The 17,894-nt window shown below is 35.8% G+C and overlaps 1 protein-coding gene and 1 long non-coding RNA gene across 8 annotated transcripts in view; one reads left to right on the plus strand and one right to left on the minus strand.

Annotated features, from left to right (window-relative positions):
- Positions 1-17,894, minus strand: part of EPS15 (epidermal growth factor receptor pathway substrate 15) — a 43,107-nt gene that overhangs the window by 9,357 nt on the left and 15,856 nt on the right. For all 7 annotated transcript variants that reach the window (XM_021404348.1, XM_021404347.1, XM_021404346.1 and 4 more), the window contains exons 12-20: positions 15,722-15,807; positions 10,141-10,213; positions 5,823-5,984; positions 5,062-5,259; positions 3,681-3,878; positions 3,110-3,187; positions 2,770-2,860; positions 1,469-1,504; positions 459-595 (exon numbers count right to left, since the gene is read on the minus strand). In XM_021404348.1, coding sequence (XP_021260023.1) covers positions 459-595; positions 1,469-1,504; positions 2,770-2,860; positions 3,110-3,187; positions 3,681-3,878; positions 5,062-5,259; positions 5,823-5,984; positions 10,141-10,213; positions 15,722-15,807 — 1,059 coding nt within the window. The remainder of the gene's footprint in view (positions 1-458; positions 596-1,468; positions 1,505-2,769; positions 2,861-3,109; positions 3,188-3,680; positions 3,879-5,061; positions 5,260-5,822; positions 5,985-10,140; positions 10,214-15,721; positions 15,808-17,894) is intronic.
- LOC110402362 lies at positions 10,149-12,171 on the plus strand. The gene is made up of 3 exons (XR_002441053.1): positions 10,149-10,265; positions 11,924-11,963; positions 12,059-12,171. It is a non-coding gene; the product is annotated as an uncharacterized LOC110402362 (long non-coding RNA).

Raw genomic sequence — 17,894 nt, forward strand, 5'->3', positions numbered from 1 at the left:
AAACCAAGCAACACATCTGCAAAAAAGCTTGGGTTTTCAGAGTGAAAAACTCCCTATCACACCAGATTTTAAATAAGATTAACATACTTATTGATCCTATAAGCTTCGGAGGCAAAAAAAGTCAAATGTCTCAATAGAACCTGGTGAGATTAATCTTTTTCTTTCAAGTTTATTAAGTTCCACCAACTACTAATACAGCTTAGCTCATTAGTCTCAAAACGTTCTAATGTGTGTAGCAATGGAGCTCCACACTGAAATATTTAAAAATGTTTTTATTTCTGTTTTCTGTGCAACTCTAGAATGCATAACAGAAAGAGACAAGACAGAGCCATGTGGTGAAAGATACCTTTTATCTACATGATTTCTGAATATCAGCATTTCAAGGTAGGTCCAAATGCACCAAATGGTTAATTTTGTCCAAATTATACATAGTAGTAAAAGATATGCTATCAGCTTACTGTGGTATTATTACTGTTGCTTGCCACGCTAAATGGATCAGTGCCTGCAGTCACAAAAGGATCAGTGGAGGACTGTTTGAAAAAACAGTCAGCTGCAAAAGGATCTGAGCCTTTGAAGGGATCACCACCAAAGGGATCTAAAAAATAAACATCTCATTAACAATTCTACTTGCTTTCTTTAGCTTAGCATCTTCAAAATGAAATGTTATATTGCTTCTTTCATTCTGCAGGAATGCTGACACATTTAAGAGAGATTTGATGCTTCAAAAATCCTTGATCTATGAATAATTTGAATTCCATGGTTCAAACATTAGACAAACCAACATTTTCTGCACACAATGAAAACTAGATTGTGCCAGTAGTTCAGCACCAGAGCCAAGTACACATATAGATTCTTTAACTCAGCCCCCTTAAAAAGAAGCATTTTTACAAAATCTAATGTCTTTCAGGACTCTCATACTTTCCTCTCCTTCACTCCCCAAACATAACTGATGTTTCCTTATTTGACACTGGGTGCACCACACTATTTTGCTATAGCCTTCCTACTGCCTATTTTCTTTTTGCCACTGGTAACGCTGTTCAGGACTGAGCAAGTAATGCAATGACATTGCTTATACAGTCAGTCTCAACAGATCTTCTCATCTTTTTCAATTTTGTGCTACAGAAAGTTGCTAAATTAAGAGCCTTTAAGAGTACAGTCCTACTTCTCTGCAAACAAAAAGTACTTCGAGTTTGGGGCCTTCTGTTTACCACCTCCATATATTTAAATCCCACTAAGAATACTTTCAAAAGCAAGAGCGAAGTTCCTAGGGAACAGGCTTCTCTGAAAAGGTTTAACACAAGTGGGCAGCTGCTACTGCAATATATCCATCCCACAGTGACTTTTCAAGTCATTACCACCTTTTTCACACTGTAAGTGGTGATACTTTCCCCCCCTATGTACTGTTCTACTAGGAATCATTTACAAAAAAAAAGAAAAAAGAAACATTATAAGTTACAAAGTTGCTCACCAATTTTCCCAAAAGGGTCGTCTTTGAAGGGATCACCTGTTTAAAGGAAAAAGTGACTTGTAGCTTTTTAAGCATAAAGCTTGTATACTGAGTTGAAGTCTTTTGGATACAAACTAGTTTCTAGAGCCAGAATTTCCCTCACTCAGAGGAACAGATTCATTATTTTCAGTGGAACAAGAGCTGATAATAGACAAAGCAAATATTCATCACGTAGTTTATTACCAGCATGAAGCACTCAAAAACAGCCATCTGAAAAATGCATCTCTGTTGGCTATTCTCAGTAACATCCAGATCGTGCAGTATTTACCAGCTCAGTAACACAGGCTAACTACTGATGGAAACTTAGCCCCATTTTTGATAATTGACAATTGATAACTGGATGTAAGGTCCCAACTGCAACAGTAGATTTCCTCATTTCACATATACAAGGTCTTACAGCTCTAGATATCTACCTCTAAGCAAACTGAGCACATGAAATCCAGAAGGTTGATTAACTGACATCTTTCTCCTCTGAAAGGAAGGCTGTCATACCCTGTAAGCAGGACTACTTCAAAATAAACAAAGGAACAATATCTACAGAAAATCATTGAAGCTGTTTTAATACTTTTAAGTGAAAAAGATGAACAAACGTTTAAATCTGCGTTGGCAATCTTTTCGAAGCCAAGTGATACAAAATAAATTTAGTTTATTTAGCTGCATACATCTGCTTCAGCAGTTAATCCAAATTAACTCTTCCCATACTCCAAGTGTCTCCATCCAGAAAGATCACTCCTTCCAACAGTAGAAAAAAATTGGAGCAACAGAATTCTTAAGTGGCAAGTTCTTAAAATAAAGCAGAGCACTTCCACAAGATGAACAGATGGTACAGTTCCACATCACCTTTTTTTTTTTTTTTTGAGTACCAAACTCGCCATAAGTAGGCCACAGCCATTCACTCTCAGCCACCCACACACTCCCCACACCACAGCTCACCGAACCCTCAGATGATCTGTTTGTAGCTCTGTGCTGCAAATTAGATCAGTGACACCACATGTATCACAAGTATGCCCACATCTTTAATACCAAAATGAGACCTCCAGAGGAAAAAAAAAAAAAAAAAAAAAAGAGGCACTTGGGAAGAAAAAACACAGGTAAAAGAAAGAGATACACCCTGGAACTCTCATTTATATTTCTGTAATGCTATTGGCTCCACGCTCTTGTAACTCAAGTACTTCCACATTTATTTCATAAAAACTAGAAGATTAATGCGTGTTCATACAAAACACATTTCTGCAAATCTGCATTTAGAACAGCGTACTTACTGCCAACAAAAGGGTCGGACTGGAAGAATTCTAAGCTTGTTTCAGAAACTATATCAGGCAATGGATGAGACTCAGCATCAAATGGATCCTCCTGAAGAATATGAAAGAAGCAAAGAAAGGTATGAAGTTTAAGACATTTATCTCATCCTGCTACCATTTAAAAACTTTCTGAAGCTGAAATGAGTTTGAATTCATCAGAACTCATCAACAGAGAACTAGAGTATTCAGTAAAAATCAACCTGCTATATAAGATGAATGCATTTGTGACATCATGCCTTATTTACTTTTATTCTTTGTTTTTACATTCACTTCTTCCTTCCCTAAATTTGAACAAACTCACTTTTCTGGTAACACTTGCAGCTGGAGTCTCTTTGTCTTCTTCTGCAACAGCAGCTGTTGTTTCAGGACTATTTCTTGTCTATGCAAGGAGAAAAGCAATTCAGTGTAAGTAAACAGAACACTACAGTACTTACTCCATTTAAAGTATCAAACTTGTAAGAATATACTAAAGGATACCTCAAGAGGTTCATACTTAGAACACACTGAAGTGTTCAATAAACTGAGACACAAAACCGGACACTTAAAAAGCAAGACAGTTTTTAGATTTTTGTATTATTCCTCATTCTATTTCTGTTGCACCAATTGGAAACAGCTGCTGCTCTTTAACATTAATTTTACTCTTCAATTTATGACATTTAGCTTTGGAAACAAATGCACAAAAAGAATTCTGTTGCCTCTTTTTCTGCTTATCTGCTTCCAGATCACTAGAATACTCCCTCAGAACAACATCCTGAAAGTTCACTTTGCAAATGTTTAAAAATAAAATATAATCAGTCTTAATATATTCTTAATTTATTCCAACTTCACAGCTGCATTGCATCATGATCAAGGAGGCAAAACACTTTACTCACTGGGGATACACTGTTTATTTGTTCATCTTCAGCTATGCTTTCCCTTTCAGCATTCTCATTAAGGTTAGCAGTTTCACTACTGCTGTTGCTAAGACTAGAATGATCCGCAGTTCCATTAACAAGTACGTTATGTGGCTGAGAGTGCCAACTAAATTGGTTACTTTCCAGTTCTTTCAGCTCAAGAAGTTTTGTCTGCACCTGTAAACAGAAATAATGCATGTGTATCAGTACAGTAGCACCATGGAAACTAGAATACAACTCTCCCTTCTTAAATGTAAGACAGAAGGTATGTATCTGAAATTCTTATATTTCAAAAACAAGTATAATAAAATAATGAAATTTGATAGAAAAGTACAAATCTGGTCCCGAAGAGATATAACACAGTAGAAGACCTGAGAAACTTCTGTGCCAAGGAAGCAGGCCATATCACTGGTGATCACTGGCAGTATCAAAGACTTGTTGTTTGGTTTCCACTCAAACTCATAAGACTTGCAAACCCTTTGGCTTTGTTTGGGTGTGGGTTTGTTTTGTTTGTTTTTGTTTTGCTTATTCCCTTCTACATTACTCATCTGCAATCACCTTAAACTCTGCAAATGAAAAAGGCTGCTTAATCAGAATTCTCATCTTCCAAGAAAAATTACAAATTATCTTCCACCATACAACCTTTGAAGTCTAAAAAATCCAAAATATATCTTCCTAAGCAGATAGCTACAGCCATGTGACTATTTCAGCAAGAAATGAGAGAAGAGTAGTGACAAAAAGGTACACAAGCTAACACATCACTGAAGTAATAAACTGTTGACTGCACACACAAAGTACAGTTTTGTTCTTAAAAAACAATGCAGCAATCTCTCTGCTTCTCAGTACCTAGTCTCAATACTCTTACACTCACCTTCCTCCTTCAACAATACACTAAGTAAATGATTTAAGTAATTCCATACCAATGTCACATCAATTTAAGAACAGCGAGATTGTGGCTCAAGCTGTGGCTGAAGAAAACCTGGATAACTACTGTACATAAGGAATTTAAAGAGGCATTACTCATCAGTCATTCATTACATTAAGGCAAATTATTTATGAATTATAATGAATTCCCTCTTATTATCAATACTTGGAGAAATAGTATGGAAATTCCTACAGCAAGTTGAGTCAGTCACTAAGAATTATAACTACTATACATACACATTCTATGCAAGCAACGGAACATAAAGCAAACTGTGAAAAGAAAAAAAACAAACACTTTCCCCCTATGAAAAACCACATCAAAGTTTGTCAGCTAAACCAGTTTTTTTTGTTTTACTACTTTTTTTCTGCTGTTGTTTTTTTTTTTAAATTATTATTTTTCCTTTTTTTTTTTCCTTTCCCTTTCACAATGGCTTACTGAATTGATTTCCTGCTGTGAATCTTGCAGATGTTGCTGAAGAGGTCCCAGCTGTGCTTTCCCAGACTCTATGCAATGCTCAAGCTCTGCAGTTTCTTGCTGCAGACGACTCAACTCCTCTTGAGCTTTGGTCAGTTCATCTTCATATGCTGAAATCTTTGACTCCTGGCTTGTTATTTCAGCCTTCAGCATGGCAATCTAAAGCATAAAGAAGTATTCCAAAGCCAACAATTAGGAAAACAACAACAACAAACAACAACACCACATCAAAAATACACCCACACCTCCAAATATATCCAGCAAAGACTAAGATTTATGACCGGCTATTGCAGAGACTTCAGATCATACTCTACCAAAAGATTAATTCATTATTTGTCCCAATTAGACCAAACTGTTTTCCTGACCAATCCAGATATCTCTAATATCAAAGATACAAAAAACAAACACCCCCCAAAATAGTTTTTTTCCGAATATAATATATATATATATATATTTAACTCCCAAGAAATCAGTCCTAGTAATTAGTGTTTCTAGTTACACTTACATTGTATTATACATTTGTGTTATTTGTTTGTACACAACTTTATTTGTGTGCAAATCTATCTTATTGTATTTATTGGCACAATGAGACATAAAGAGGTCAGTGAAATTACTGACATGTCTCCTGTTCTCTGTTGGTCATAAAATCCTGAAACTCAGGCTGTTTATTCTTTAAAGCTTTTTCTCCTTTCTTCTTAAGGGCTTAAGCCACTAGACCTTACCAAGTGGGCCTCCTCTGCACACTTCTGCCTGATATCATTAAGTTGCTCTTCCAACTTGGCCTTCTGCTCATCAAGATCATTAAGGATTTCCTGTGCTTCCTGTTTCTGAGCTTGCAGCTTTTGCAGATTACTGCTCTCCCGTTTTACTTCATCTTGTAGATCCTGTAATAAAACAGATTTGCTTTGCCTTTGTTCACTGTTCCCTCTGACCCCTAAATTTCATGGTATAAATTGTGGTAATGATCAGTCAGATTTCAGAGTATAAACATGTCACCTTTCAAAGGCTAATGTTTACTGCACTTCATACAAGCAAGTATTCTCAAGTTTTAATTCTAAGGGAATAACAATCAGGTTATTTGCTTCTATTCCTTCATTAAAAAAAAAAATTAAACCTCACTGAAATATTGAAGATCGTACTTCCAATCAGAGATTAACTATTTAATCACTGGGAGGTAGGCTTCCTTTCTGAATCCAGAAGTCATCCTTATTTAGGCTGCTACATTCTCTCTCCTATATTTTAGCGATATATTTTATTGAGTTCCTTAATAACAGAATTTTTTTATTCTGTTCCTTTCCCCTCAGAAACACATACCCCAAAATACAAACTTGTTTTAGTACCATGGTAAGGAACAAAATCAGTGCCTTATTAACCAAATGCACTTCCTTTAAGATTTTCACCGCCTCCAATTTTTGCTGAAATCACCTCAACTCTTTTTTCCAAGTAACAGTCCTGGTAAGAAATGCATGTTCCATATATGAAAACATGGCATGTTTTGTTTTAAGGAACAGCTGTAAATAAAACACAAGATACAGAAAGTAGCATTGTACAATGGTTATACTTCAAACTGCAGAGATAACGCTGGAAAAAAAAAAAATCAAGACAAGAATTTTGCAAGAACTGTCAAAGTCAAGAGGAAGGAGGAATGCAGAGAGATCAAAAAAGGATTATTTCAAAAGGAAAAGTATTAAATGAGAAAAGAAGATTGCCTTCTTTCCAAAAAAAAAAAAAGGTAATTGAACAAAGAATCATATACAACAATGAAGACAGGAATAAAGATGAAAGAAAATTGAGGACAGCATGAAAACAAGCTGACATGAAATTCTGATCAGATCATGCATTCCTGTGCTATTCTAATGTATGATCCTGCTGTCATTTTTAGGTGATTTTTCTTTAAATTATTATTATCTTTTTTAAAAAGGGGATAAAGTTAATCTGTATCTGTTAACACCTCCAGTTAACCAGGACAAAAAGAGATGGAAACAAATGCATATGGTGCAGCAGTTAGATGCTCGGCAAAATGGGGAACCTCAAGACGATCAGAAGATTGCCTAATGAAACAACATAGATTCTTTTATTTAAAAAAAAAAATTAAAATCCGTTTATCAACTTCAATAGGAGGATTAACAGCTTAAATGTTATGACTAACCTAGAGCAGCCAGACTGCTTACTTCTGATTTATGGAAAATAAATCAATATATGCAAAAATCTCTGACAGGAACTAGTGACTTGGATAACTGAGAACCTGTCTGATCCATTCAGTTTTTTCATGACTTCAAAAAGCAAATACCATCTGACACTCAACATAAGTCACAATCTGGTTGCTGAAAGGAACTGTTACTTCCACCTCTCACACACACATAAGCTAAATATAGATGACTTCCAATCTTGCTACTGTTTCTTGAATCCCAATGTCTGTTCTAGCCATGGCAGTAGAGAAGCACTGAGGAGACCTGACTGTACCTGATATCTCCAAAACAGATTTTCTTTCCTCCATAGATGTGAATGTAAATACTGCTTCTTTTTTTTCCCCTCGGGAGTTCAATGCATTTGATCTAAAAATCTCTTCACAAAGTTTTGATATTCCACTTCAAACTGGAAACAGCTTTTGACTTCATGTCAGTAGAATGCTAGGGAATTTTATTCTAGGTATTCTTTCCCAATCATTGTTGGGAAAACCAGGAGAATCACCATTTATTTCAGAGTCTTTGCAGGTACACTAAGAAACCATATACATATATGAAGTGCTAGATGGAGGATCTGAGCCTTGGGAATGTAGCCAAAAGCCCATATCTTGAGGCAGTGCCTAGTGGCTGAGACACTCTGTGCTCCATCCAACACCTGGGACTAGATGAGCAGCTTGGTGATCAGAGCACAAGGGGATGCTTTGAAATGATACTTGTTGTGTGGTCAAAAATTAGTGTTTTAGCAATACATTAGCTCTGTAAAACAGAGTTCTCTTCTGCCACGAAGAGCATCTCGTACCCGAGTTTATTATCCCCGTTATTTATAAGAAAATGCAAACTGTATCACAGGATAAATCAAAAAAAGCCTTAGTTTCTCAATCTTTGCTATTCCATCCATTACTTCTTATGAAAAACAGTCTTTAATCATTGCTGAGAGATCACATTTTAATAAACATTAAAATATATCACTTTGTTACATTTTCTCTCCAACTCTTTTTCTGTCCCTACCTCTCAGCCTCTCTTTGTATAGCATATACGTTGTTTTATAGGGGAAAAATAGCCATTCTATCCCTTCCCCCATACAGATCTGTTCAATCCAACACAAGCTTCTGTAAGATTATAATTTATGTTAGCGGATATAATCCTGGCATCACGAACCCTTGAGTGTAATGCCACCTAATTAGCTTGATCAAAAATGGCAGATTACAACACAGTTTGTGCATATCATCTTTAGAAATATCACCATTAGAGTAAGAAATCAGAAAAAAATCATGATGTACAGATATTCTTCATCTGTCACTGCTATTCTGTGAAGTTCTAGAAAGTTTCATGAAACATGCAAGTCCTCCAACATTAAGGAACAAGAAGACCAGAGGCAGAGAGCCACTAGCTCAAATGAATGTTGGAGTCATATCCCATTTCATCCTGATGCTTTCCCATTTTTCTGACATGCCAGTAATAGACTGTTCCTTCTTCACAGACTGAGAACTCCTTACATTTCGCAGGATGCAAATAGTTGATGTGATCACTAAGAGGTTAAAGATTTAAGACAGTTGTTTCAAGCACAACTGCTCTGGATACAATGATTTCATTGATTCTGTGACTCTGCTGACTATCAAAGACTACAGAATAAACACAAGATCACACTAACACTGTAACATTTTAGGCCACACAATACTAATGGCAGATGTTTTATTTAGCTTTATACACCTCTCGTACAAAGGCACCAGGGATCTCAACCTTCACATGAACATACAAGCTTCAGAACGAACTAACAAAATCACCAGGTGTGCACAAATAGAAATATCCATAAGAATTTTTAACAGTGTGAAAAGGTTCTCTTCATGGTGAGGAGGAGAACGACTACTGCATGCACAGCCAGAATTGCAGGAATGGTCAACTTCTCTACGCGTTCCAGCAGCTGCTGAATCTGGCTGCCATTGTGACCAACAGGCCAGCATCTGATTATCTTCTGAAAGGTCAGACTATTAATTATCATCTAGTCATTAAGGATATTAAATAGCTGAGCACAAGAGTCACAATGGTTGTAACACTGGTCTTTCTTTCCCAACCATCCAACCCTCAAAACAAAGTAAAAATGTAGAAATTTATATTATTTGCTCTTAATCATATAGAGAGTGTTTGAACTAATAAAGATTACCGAAACAAAAGGAGAAATAAATGTAAATGATCAGACATAACACTGAAGTTTTTTCTTAATGTTGCAATTCCAGCTGCTTCTGCACCTTACAATTTAATTTAAACATGCTTTGCAGTATTAATTCAGGGCTTTTACTGTTAACACCCTAAACACTGATGCTGACCATATCATTTTTAATTCATAAGGTGATTGCAAAATTCAAATTTTCTATTCAAATTATGGCAAGTTCAATGACATCCTTTAAAAAAAAAAATCAGATGTATTACTTTAGAACTCAGTTATTTTAGGTAGCATTCCTCTCAAGCTGGTTAATTACTGAGACTTCTAAGAAGCAGCCTCACATAAAAGTCCTTTTAATTCAGCTTCTTAAGTTTACTAATTTGTGGCACTACAGCGTCTTATTCAGTTTTTATTAGATACCAGATAGCCCTGCTTAAAAGAAAATCTATTATTTTGAATATTTTTCATTTAAAACTCATGCAGATTACTTATCCTAGGAGCTCACACATTTATATAAAGATGCAGAACCCTACTAATCCACATTCGTATACCAAATATACTTCAACATACATTCTTTTTCTTAGCCACCACTCAGTAAGTGATGCGATCTAAAGATTCAGTAATCTCATTGCCATTAAAGCATCACATGGTGCAATATCAGATATCTGAGCAATAATTCTGTGTCTTATTTACCTGGACCTCACTCGTCCTCTGTTTGATGGTATCTTCTTTCTCCTTCAGGTCTTGCTCTACATTATTCTTTTCCCTAGAAGACCAGCAAACAATGCAAGAATACTTAAGAACATCAGCTACAGCAGGTACAGTTATCCAGCCTCCTAAACCTGTATCTCTCTTTAAATACATAGTGAAACATTAAACACAAAAGATCTAAGGGATTTCTGCTTTCCAAATAATTTAAAAGACAGAATCCCACATAAGCCTTCTGCATAAAAAAAAAAAAGATGCCTTTTCACCCAACTGCACTTTAGTGATAAGAATGGCTCAAAAATGGAAGGGGGCGGGAGAGAAAAATCAATGAAATACTGTCTTCAGTGATCTCACTGTTGCTATGGAGCGCTTGTCTAATGAAAACTGCTGGGAAAAGTGGGAGGGATTGCATCAGATTCCATCTGTTAACCCCTGCAAATACAGTAATTCCTATGCTAACAGCAGCTGAAAGCATTTTCAGGAGGCCAACCTAGCAGATTATTCACCTTGACTATCATATTTTAGATATATTTGTCGGTAAGATCAGTCCCAAGAAGAAAAGTTAGCCTGCTGGAATCAGTATATTCTTAATAGACTCCATATATAGTTATTTGCTGCGTCATATCAAGTCTGCCCCTACAGACATTTATGCAAGCTTAAAAGTGACTACTGATGACAGGGGAATTACCATCAGTAAATTCTTGGCAGCCAGAGATAACAATAGCTTTAAGAAAGGAAAAAGCCACACAACCCAGAAGTCTTCACTTAAAAAAAAGAATTTATTCCTAGACAGTATATGCAATCTTTTCTTCCTTAACAGATGCAGAAAAGTAGTAGGGTAGCCTTTGCGATTTTAACAATAGCTTTTGTACTCAAATATTTATGTTTATTAAAATGACTACATACATTGAAGATCAGTGGATCATCACTGCTCAAATTCTAACATTTCTAAATGAATTACCTTAGGGAAAAGCTATCAAATGATATTACTAGTATGTATTAAAATTAAGCTAACTTCATATTTTAATAGCAGAATGGGCAGTCCCAAACTATGAACCTTATTGTCTACTCTTCTCTAACAAGAAATCAAGCTCTTCCGTCCTCAAAGTAAAAAGGGGCATCTCCTCTGAGAAAGCTGTCTTTATTCAGCCTAAGCAACGCTTGTTTACTGCTAAACCACATACAATGGAAGATTAAAAAAAATCAGATATCATAGGCCTTATGAACATTCACTCAGAAAAATTATCACTGTGTATCATGTTCAGTGATTGTTTACCTCAGTATCTGATTAACTTGCTGACTGTGCTTAAAGGAGAGGTTTACATGGAGGAGAACAGAAAGATGTGGAAAGAGGGACCCTGAAGAACAAGCCTAGCTATTTTGTAGGTGTGAACCTTCAAGTTTCCCCAAAATTCCTATTCCCCATTCATCAGAAAAAATACCGTCATGGAAATTCTACACAAATTTACTGTTTCCTTCAAACCTAGTACATTTCTCTAGCTCAATGAACTAGTATTTGTTGCATAGTTGTACTTAGATGTTTCAACTCCGTGTTGTGATGCTTTAAATAAGTCCAGTTGACTTTTGTCTTTTATAACTTTCTATAAATAAATGGTCTCAATCTCAAAGCACAGATCTAAAAAGAAGGCAAATTCAAAAATACCATCAAGCCTTCAGACACTTATCAAACACAAGCATTCAGGCATATTATTCCTAGAGACAGAATAATTGACGAGATAAACAAATAGTTGTTTTATTATTTTTCCAGCTTGGGTATGAAAACTGAGCAGGAAATAAAATGCAAGCAGGTATGTATGCCTTAATATATAGCCTTCCCAAATTACTGTTGCTGATAGGCTTGAAGAGATCATCAGAAACGAAATTCTCTTCCCTTGTATTTCAGCACAGGTCAGGTACTAAAATCTTGCAACCTGGACTACATTAAGCAAGCAACAGGCCACGATACCCACCCACAGCCAGCTTACGCTGGTCAGATCACAACACAAACAACGAATGGAAAAAAAAAAAAATCAAGTGAAAGAATTATTGTCAGGAAGAACAAAAAAAGCTTAGGCAGCAATCTCAGACAAAGGAAAACAAGCTAAGTGTATAGAGGCTGAACAAGGCATCTACCCTCCCTGCTCCCCACCCTGAGTAATGCATCTTTGTTTCAAATAAAGGTAACACAGACCTACTTAATTTACTAATTCTTCTGAATTCCTCCATTTCTTTTACAGACTATCTGGTATACCCCTGTAGGAATGTTCAGCAACTGAAAGAACCAACAAGTAACCAAACTGTATTATTGGATATGACAGATTTCTTGGATCATATAGTCCCATAGCACAACACTTTGGAAACACAAAAACACCGTGGCCTTGACAATACACAACATTTGTAACCACCTCAAACTCCATTTAGGAAAGCAATGCAATTTTCCTAGGTAACTTAGTAGCAGCCAGGTCAGGAGGCCTTTTTGTTGTTAGTTTTCAATGATTATTTTTGATGTATTTAACAAAAGAACAACCCAATGCACATAGTTCACGATATACAAAACAAATAACATCAGTAAACCCAGAACCTTTGCAATTTGTGAATCAAGTATTATTGTTGAATGGGTACCAGCATACTGGAAACATCTGCAGTAGCTGACAGCTCAGCTGGGCCATGTCAGTAGAGCCATTTAAGCCACCTATGAAATAATCCTGGCTTGACTTCTTGATAGCTAACAATTAGAACAACACTAGTTAAAAATGAAAAATAATAAATAGATCAGTTCTTTTCCACCAAAAGTGATAGATGACTGCTCATAGACCTGGTAGCATCATTAAAACTCAGTTGCCAAACATTTCTTATTTCCACATACATGTGCAATTGCGGGAATTTCTGGCATTGCTAAAAAAAAACATCTAGGATTTGCTCAGTTCCTCCTCCCCTTCGATCCCTCTAGTTCTCAGCTGTAACAACTCAGTTACTTACAAACCAGAGATTAGAAGAAAGCAGCTAGCTAACAGTTCTTACTACTCACTTGCTAAGAAGTTCTACATCTCTGAACTTTGAAACAAAGATTTGATGCAAGTATATGGCAGGGAAAGGTTGCTCTGTTTTTTTTCCTGGGGGCATTTTGCTATTTCCTTACTTTTGAGAGACTGATCTATCTGCTATACAATCCCCCTAGTCTGACCTGTACTCAGGAAAATACAGCTATTGCTGTCCAATATACTCAAAGGATGGCACCTCTGGTGACATATACTGAGTTAAGCTCAACTATTCACACTTACAAAGCAATGTTGTACTGGTGAAGTTTGAAGAAATCCCACTCGCTTGTGGGCCGCAGCTAGCTTTAATGCACAAAAAGAAAGCAGGGTTTGCTGGGTGAAGAAAAAGGCTCTATGGCTCAAAAAAGAGTATTAAGAACATCCGGTTTAACCTCCCACTGTGCTGATCAAAATGATGCAGAAATAGCTTTCCAAAAATATAGTGCAATGGAAATAGAATTTAAAGGTCTTCTGAAAAAAAGCAGTACTGCTGTCAGGCTCAAAATGATGCAGATTCCATAACATCCCTAGGCAAGTCATTTGCCCTACCAGAGGGGAATTAGTCTTACTAATAGGCATCGTGCTTTTTATTTCTCATCTGATCCTCAACCTCCATTTTCTCATCTTATGTTTTCATCAAATTAGATTAAAAAGCTCTTGGTTACCAGACATTTTCCCACACAAACACATCACTTCTGCATTCTTTAATCAGTCTTTCAACAAACAGCATTTTCACAACACTGTCATTCTTTTCATTATTTGAGGACATTCCTCTGGATGTTTTCTCCATTTATTTTAAACGTGTATGTCAAAAATAGATCCAATTTCTACTGAAGGCTCTCAGAAATGCAGCTTGCATTGATACGCCACAGCTCATGGGTAAGAATTATTACATATTGAGTCTAATCGTTAAACAATTTGTCTTGTTTAATAATGAACAAAGTTGTTTGGATGACATTTTAATATGGTAACTATTAAGACTGAAAGCATACTTAACCAGTTATACCTGAAATGCGGAGTTCCCAAGAGATGAAACATTTCCTAAACCTACCACAAAGACCGATCTGTTGCCTAGTACTGCCACCTGTACTTTAGGTGAGGTACAGGAGAGGAACATTTCCACTACCAAAGTAACTCTCTTACTTGGCAATCATTTAGCTACTGTAATCAAAATGAATTTATTAGTACCGCAATTCTGTTCTGGGCCTATAAATCACAAAGTAACTTTCTGCTGTCTAAAGTTTAAAACATGCTAATAATTGCCCCTAAAATATCTTCAACAATCAAATATAATCCAAATAAATAATTTGCCACTGAAGAAGTGGAAGCAACGACTTCCCAAAGGCCATGGGGTTCCTTCTTACATCACAATGAGAAAGAAAAAGCAGATGAGAACAGAATGGCTTGGATGTTTGGCTGTACGCACATTTGGTAATAAAAAGAAATCCAAAACCAAAAAACTTCACCTAAAAATTCATGCTAGTGAACAATTTATCTCTTTCTAACAACAAATACGTGTAGTTGCAAATCAAATTTTAGGTTAATATATATTTAAATCCAAAATTGGTATTAATACAACTTAAGAAAGAACAGAGGAAGCCAAGGCAGGGACAAGTGAGGAGGCAGTGGGAGTAACAAGCAGTTCAAGTGCAAAAATATTCATCTATTTAGAAAATGGGTTGTGCTTTGACACATTGCCAAATTAAAACATTCCTACAAGTGACATGAATAAGACACACTGTCATCAAGACAAAACACCTTAACTGTTTTTGATAGAATGAACTTACAGTACATTTACAATAGTATCAAAAAATCACTAAAGAAGAGTATCTGCTATGTCTTGGCAGTATGTTAAAGATTATACAATACACATGAACTTGATTTTCTCAGTGACTTGAAATAATCTCAATTAGCTTAGAAACAATTTTTGGAAACTAAGCATCTGTCTACCTTTAACTTAAACTATTTTTACAGTGCAAAAGTTAATTTCGCCAAACAGAAGGCAAGCATGTCTATCTTTACCACCAGAAAAATTCTAGCTGATTTATGTAAGTCCTTATGTAAACTGCCACCTCCTGACTCTCTACCCTACATCCTTCTTGAGCCTTCCTGTCTCAATTCCCAACCTCCACTAGGAAAAAGTCCCTAAGATTCGCTCTAGAAATCAAAGGCATCTTATACTAATTTGTGTTCTGACTCCCACATCCTAAAGATCTCCTGTATTTTCATCTGGCAATAAAGATGAACAAAAGAGAATATGTGGATCTCAGGATGCTAGGTCTCTGAAACAAGCCCAGAAGTCACCAAGGACAGAATTTTCACAGTATTGCTGTTACTAAATGCAGTCATATGAGTTAGCAAAGAATAGAAGGGTTAAACATCATTAGAATAAATTTATCAATTTGCTTACCATTGATAACAGACTATATTACCTTCTGGTTTTCTCTTATGCACTGTTTTTTTTTTGTTTGTTTTTGTGGAAAAAGCAAAGAGTAAATAGAACAACCAGACACCCCTCCTTTACCTACCTCTGCAGGTCTACTATTTCATTGTTTAATGTATCAAGTTCTTTAATTGCAGAAAAATCTGCTACAGAATTCAGTCCTTGAGTACTCTGAAAGAAAAAAAACAAGTTTGTTTATGCAGTCTGACACCTACCTTCACTTTACAAGTGAAACACAAAAGTAACAACTGTTTGTAGCATTACTTTTCAAATCTTCCATCTTAAAAAAAGCAAAAAAAAAAAAAATAGCTCAGCTGCTATATTGAAAGAATATACTGTACGCCCACTGAATTTCGTAATACAAAACAAGTTTGTCTCCTGTAAATTCTTGACAGCATGTCTTCCACAAAAGCACACCTAGTCATACAAAAAGAGTCTAGTTTTAAAATTAAATTTATTTTATGGTTAACGTTTAGCCGGTTTCCTACCTCATTTAAAACTGGTTTGGTTTATTTACTACTGATACATGTATTTCTTCACCTTGGTGATCCTCCTGATGCCAAGTAAAAACACTTTGTTTGCAATGCTTCAAGTCATATCTAGCTAGATTAACACAAATCCCCAGAATACTGATTCAAACTTTGATAATGCAGAATTATAGGTAATTTATGCCCATGAGTTCTTACTGCCTTAACAACTTTATAATAAGACAACTACTATAATACCAGTTATGGATACATTCATGACTTTATGTATATGTTTTTGAATTCAAAAATGTATAAATAAATGACCAGGGAACAAGTTTTAAAGACAAAAGGTAACAAATGCTGTAATTGTTCCTTTATGCCTGAACAAAACACACACATATTTAGGAAGCCACAGACATAGTAACTACATTCTATAATACACATATTCCTTCAAGCTTTGAATAAAGTTATCTGGGACAAAAACCAGAAGTTCAGAGGGCAAGCGTAAACATTCAGCTGGTGATATCTCAAAAATAACACAAATTAACACCTTTAAATTCAGCAGAAAAAGATTTATCTTTCTCTGAAGATAAACCAAGATGCTATTAACTACTTATTTATTCATGTGTATACTGCGGAAAAAAAGTGAGAAATCTTTAGTCAACCAAAGACCTAACCAGTAAATCTGAGCACATACTGGCAGAGAATATTATTCAGCACAACTACAGATTGTTCATACATATTTTTATTAGAGCAAATGGCACAAATTGAGAATAAAAAAACATACAGCTATTCTTAAACTGGTTACTGTACACTGTCTCAAACTGGCAAAATAGCTATGAAGTTCAATCCTATTCTCAAGAATTACATAGGAGTTTTGCTGAGTTGCTCATGGTGTTCTAACAAGGAAGTCCTTCCTTCTAGGAAGAAGAAGGAAGGAAAATATGGTGGTATTAGCCACAAGTGCAAATTCTTTCTGGACTTTCTTGTCTAATGGTAGCTCTAGCATCAAATTTGAACAAAATGTAGTACCACTGTATTTTCAGTTCTTCAGGAGAACTTTGGGGAGGGACATGGTCCACAAAGGCCATTCTTAGCTTTAATGTACAAGTTTAAAAGTGACAGAAGTTGGAATGATTTGCTGCCACTTAACACACAACACCACACATGCAAGCAACACTTCAAGTTTTTAAACTCAAAATATTAATAAAAGTTAATCTCAGTCACAATTCCATAAGAGGAACTTGAAAGCATGCGTAAGTTTTACAGCTGGTAATGCAAGAGCTGGTTTTGTGACTTTTTAGGTAAAAAACACACAGCAACAAATACTAGACTGCTGCTGCTCATTCCCATTTACGGGATCTGCATTCAAACCTCAGAATAAAAATAAAAGTTATACTATTGTGGTAATGAAATTCCGCAAGGACACCAAATATAAGAGAACAGCAATATGAAACAGCACATGAATTCTGAACACCTACGAAGAAGGACTGCAAGTTAACTTTCCGTACCTCAAGAACATAATGGATTACTATTGTGGTTACTGATATTTCTGCTACTACCCTTATACTGGTAAACCAGACGAGAAATGCTACCTGTTTTTACTAACTAAGACACATCATTTCAAGAAATCCAGAAAAAAGGTCTATTTCTGCCCACAACTCTTGCTTATCCTTTTGTTCAGTTCTTGAACAATTAAGTTCGTCCATATCCACTAAGAAGACAGCATCTCTTTTGGAAAATCTCAAAATGAGCTAAGCCTTTAGCTCATCTAGTGAAATGAGTTCTGGG

The sequence above is a fragment of the Numida meleagris genome, chromosome 7, assembly GCF_002078875.1.
Source record: "Numida meleagris isolate 19003 breed g44 Domestic line chromosome 7, NumMel1.0, whole genome shotgun sequence".
Lineage (NCBI taxonomy): Eukaryota > Metazoa > Chordata > Aves > Galliformes > Numididae > Numida > Numida meleagris.